General features: G+C 36.8%; 1 protein-coding gene across 1 annotated transcript in view; it reads left to right on the forward strand.

The window, feature by feature from the left end:
* The first annotated feature begins 244 nt into the window (after positions 1 to 244).
* The window catches only part of MDFIC (MyoD family inhibitor domain containing), a 124,336-nt gene continuing 120,103 nt past the window's right edge, over positions 245 to 4,477 (forward strand). Inside the window, exons 1-2 of the mRNA XM_011937419.1 lie at positions 245 to 321; positions 1,638 to 1,770. Of these exons, the coding sequence (XP_011792809.1) occupies positions 245 to 321; positions 1,638 to 1,770 (210 nt within the window). The remainder of the gene's footprint in view (positions 322 to 1,637; positions 1,771 to 4,477) is intronic.

The raw sequence follows: 4,477 nt of genomic DNA on the forward strand, positions 1-4,477 counted from the left end.
CAGTCTCAAATTTTTAGGAAAGAGCTTTCTGAACACTATGGTCATTAATAATCTTGTCTTAACCTCAGTGTTCAAATACAACATCTTGCCCAGAGATACATGATTCTGAAAATGGAAACTTCTATGTGAGCTACAAGGATTTTTGAAAATAATAAGATTGTCAGAGTTTGGAAGGGCGAAGAGAAGAAATATAACCTATTATGCAGAGGTATGTCACAAGTCTGGGTACAACCCAGGAGTGAATATGGAGTGCCAGAGGAATGGTGGGGACCACCCCTCCACGCTGGAGAAAACCAGGAAGACAGGAAATTTTGACAGGTTGTAGGTTTTCTTTCTCTCTCTTTCTTTCTTTCTTTCTTTTTTTTTCTCTCTCTCTCTCTTTCTTTTCTTTCTTTCTTTCAGAGATTTTGACAGAATGTGGATTTTGATTCCTTCCTTTCTTCCTTCCTTCCTTCCTTCTTTCTTTCAGCAGTCTTGCTCTGTCACTCAGGCTGGAGTGCAGTGATGTTAACAGAGTGCACTGTGACCTCAAACCCCTGGGCTCAAGCGATCTACCTGCCTTAGCCTCCTGAGTAGCTAGAACTGCAAGAAGCCACCACCATGCCTGGCTTTTTTTTTTTTTTTTTTCCGTAGGCACCAGGCCTTACTCTGTTGTCTAGGCTGGTCTCAAACTCCCGGCTTCAAGTGATCTTCCCACCACAACCTCTCAAAATGCCAGGATTACAGGCATGAGCCACTATGCCTGGCCTTGACTTTTATCGTGAATGAAGATGTTAAAAGTAAAATATTAGAAAAGTCACAACTAGTAATTCAAAGTTTCAGGAAGAATTAATCCATATTTGGGTAGTATCTATAATTGATTAAAAGAGAAAAACAGAGCCAGGAAAACTAGTGGAGAATCTATCATAGCAATCCAAGTATGGAGTAATGAGGGCCTGAAATGTGGTGTTAGTGGGGAGAATGAAAAAAAAAAAAAAAAAACAACTGTGTTGATTCACAAAGCACTTGGAGGAAGACAGTAAGTAGCTTGATGAGTCATAGGTTCAAGTCAAGACGATTGGGAAATAGTGACTCACATCCACTTAGGTTGGTCAACTCTACGTGCTTCTTTGAAGTGTTTCTCTCTTAGTGGATGACCAACAAATGAGAAGCTTTGTACTATGATGTCCCTGTTAACTTTGCTTCTTACTCTGAAATGCAGATTGCCTTTTGTAATATTGTAATGAGAATGGTGACTTTATTAATTTTTGTAGTGTCACCATCCTTGTGTCCAGGTATACAAGCATATTTTTGAGGGTTGACTTATACACAATTATGGATACTTGATTCTGATTTTTTCCAGCCCTTACTACTCTTCCCTGACTATTCACTGAGGGGGAAGAAAATAGTAGAAGGAGAATTATGGAGTTTCATGCAATAAGGGATTTCATGTATTTTCAGATGTTTAGTTACATAAGGTATAAGCTCTGTGTTCACAATTCCTAACTTGGGAAAATAAGGACTTTACTTAGACTTAGGCCATCTCTCACTCTTCCCCAGGCAGAAGTAATTAATTCTCTTTAATTATTTCTTTTGACTATTTCTTTATTGCACATTTTTTCTTAGTTTGATGCATAATTGCGGTCATTACTGTTAAGTTTTGAGTCCTCGGGGAGAGTATTTACACCTGGAAGCCAGACTTTTAGGGCAGCTTCTCAAAAGTTTTTAGAAAGAGATGGAGAAAAGGAAGGAAGAGAAAGAGAAAAAGAACTTGTATGTAGGGAGATGAAGGTATGTGTATATATACATACATATATACATATACATAAATATACACACACATATACATGTGGTCAAAGAGAAAAGAAAACTTGACTAATAATTAGTATGAATTACACATAGTTAATACACTACAATGTGTGTGTGTGTGCACACGCACACACACAGGGTGCCTGTCTGGGAAAAGACTGAGAAATTATCTGTTATGAATGTTTTATTTTTAAAGTGTTTGCGTATATCTATAGTATTGACAATGTTAGAGAAATGACAGTCTTTCTGTTGCCTTTTGCTAGTTCCGGACATAAGAAGATTCCTCCTTGAGCAACATAGTGTTGTCTTATCAGAAATGAAGCTGATGGTGAAGTGATAAATCATTTTCTGTAGAACTGATGCTTCAGTCAAGAGACAATGACAATGAGGTGGAGCTGAGGTGTTGGGGTGAGTGAACTGTAGCATCTTTCTAAGGCACTACAGCCACCCAGTTCTATTCATTTGTGAGTACAGTTGGTCCTTGACATCTAAAGGGAATGCATTCTAGGATCCCTGTGGATACCCAAATCTTGAATGCTCAAGTCCCTTAAATAAAATGGGGTCATATTTGCAAATAACCTACACACATCCTCCTATATACTTTAACTCACCTCTAGATTATTTATAATACCTAACACAATGCAAATGCTGTGTAAATGTTAGTTCTAAAATTTATATAAGTATATTTAATACTTTGATCTGCCGTTGTTTGAGTCCTCTCAATTGCAGAACGCAGTTATGGAAGGACAGTCATATTCATGAAACAGCTCCATATTTTCTGTGTATATAGATACCATTTGATGTTGCACAGTTTGTCTCTTTTATGCACTCTATTGTGTATTATCTCACTTACTGTTAAATAATTTAAGGCAGAATCATGTCTTATTTGTTTTGAAGTTCTGAGCAGTGTTTAGCTCAATCCCTAGACTACAGCAGCTATTTTTATATATTAAGTAAACTGAGTTGAGTTAAATGAACAAATGCTGTATAAATTAAATTTTATATGAAATATATACATTCAATATATGACCTATCAAAAGTTTGCATGTTTTCTGTTTTTTTTCTTCTTTTCATTGTTTTTGATCAACAGATACTGACTACATTTCTCCAACACTGAGATCAGTGTTAGAAATTTTGAAAATTGACTGAAAAAATATAAAAAAACTCACCAAAACATGGTAACTACTCTCAAGGAAATAACTTTCTTTTCTTTTCTTTTTTAAATTTTACTTTAAGTTCTGGGATACATGTGCAGAATGTGCAGGTTTTTTACATAGGTATATGTGTGGTGTGCTGCACCTATCAACCTATCATCTAGGTTTTAAGCCCTGCATGCATTAGCTATTTGTCCTGATGCTCTCCCTCCCCTCACTCCTGCCCCAATAAGCCCTGGTGTGTGTTGTTTCCCTCTCTGTGTCCATTTGTTTTCATTGTTCAACTCCCACTTATGAGTGACAACATGCGGTGTTTGGTTTTCTCTTCCTGTGTTAGTTTGCTGAGGATGATGGCTTCCAGCTTCATTCATGTCCCTGCAAAGGACATGATCTCATGCCTTTTTATGGCTGCATAGTAATCCATGGTGTATATGTGCCACATTTATTTTATCCAGACTATCACTGATGGGCATTTGGGTTAGTTCCAAGTCTTTGCTATTGTAAATAGTGCTGCAATAAACATATGTGTGCATGCGTATTCATAGTAGAATGATTTATGATCCTTTGGGTATATACCCAGTAATGGGATTGCCATGTCAAATGGTATTTCTAGTTCTAGATCCCTGAGGAATCACCACACTGTCTTCCAGAATGTTTGAACTAATTTACATTTCCACCAACGGTGTAAAAGCATTTCTATTTTTCCACAGCCTCACGAACATCTGTTGTTTCCTGACATTTTACTGATTGGCATTCTAACTGGCATGAGATGGGTACTTCATTGTAGTTTTCATTCGCATTTTCAGTGATGTTGAGCTTTTTTTCATATGTTTGTTGGTTGCATAAATGTCTTCTTTCGAGAAGTGTCTGTTCATGTTCTTTGCTCACTTTTTGATTTTTTTTCTTTTTTCTTGTAAATTTGCTTAAGTTTCTTGTACATTCTGGCTATTAGACCTTTGTCAGATGGGTAGATTGCAAAAATTTTCTCACATTGTGTAGGTTGCCTGTTCGCTCTGATGATAGTGTCTTTTGCTGTGCAGAAGCTCTTAGATCCCATTTGTCAATTTTTGCTTTTGCTGCAATTGCTTTTGGTGATTTCATCTTAAAATCTGTGCCCATACCTATGTCCTGAAAGGTATCACCTAGATTTTCTACTTGGCTTTTTATGGTTTTGGATTTTTCATTTAAGTCCTTGATCCATCTTGAGTTAATTTTTGTATAAAGTATAAGGGAGGGGTCCAGTTTTAGTTTTCTGCATATGGCTAACCAGTTTTCCCAGCACCATTTATTAAATAGAGAATCCTTTTCCCATTGCTTGTTTTTGTCAGGTTTGTTGAAAATCAGATGGTTGTAGATGTATGATGTTATTTCTGAGATCTCTATTCTATTGCGTTAGTCTATATGTCCGTTTTGGTTCCAGTACCATGCTGTTTTGGTTACTGCAGCCTTGCAGAATACTTTGAAGTCAGGTAGCGTGATGCCTCCAGCTGTGTGTGTGTGTGTGTGTGTGTGTTTTTTTTTTTTTTTTTTTTTTT

The sequence above is a fragment of the Colobus angolensis genome, unplaced genomic scaffold (assembly GCF_000951035.1).
Source record: "Colobus angolensis palliatus isolate OR3802 unplaced genomic scaffold, Cang.pa_1.0 Scaffold163, whole genome shotgun sequence".
Taxonomy (NCBI): Eukaryota; Metazoa; Chordata; class Mammalia; order Primates; family Cercopithecidae; genus Colobus; species Colobus angolensis.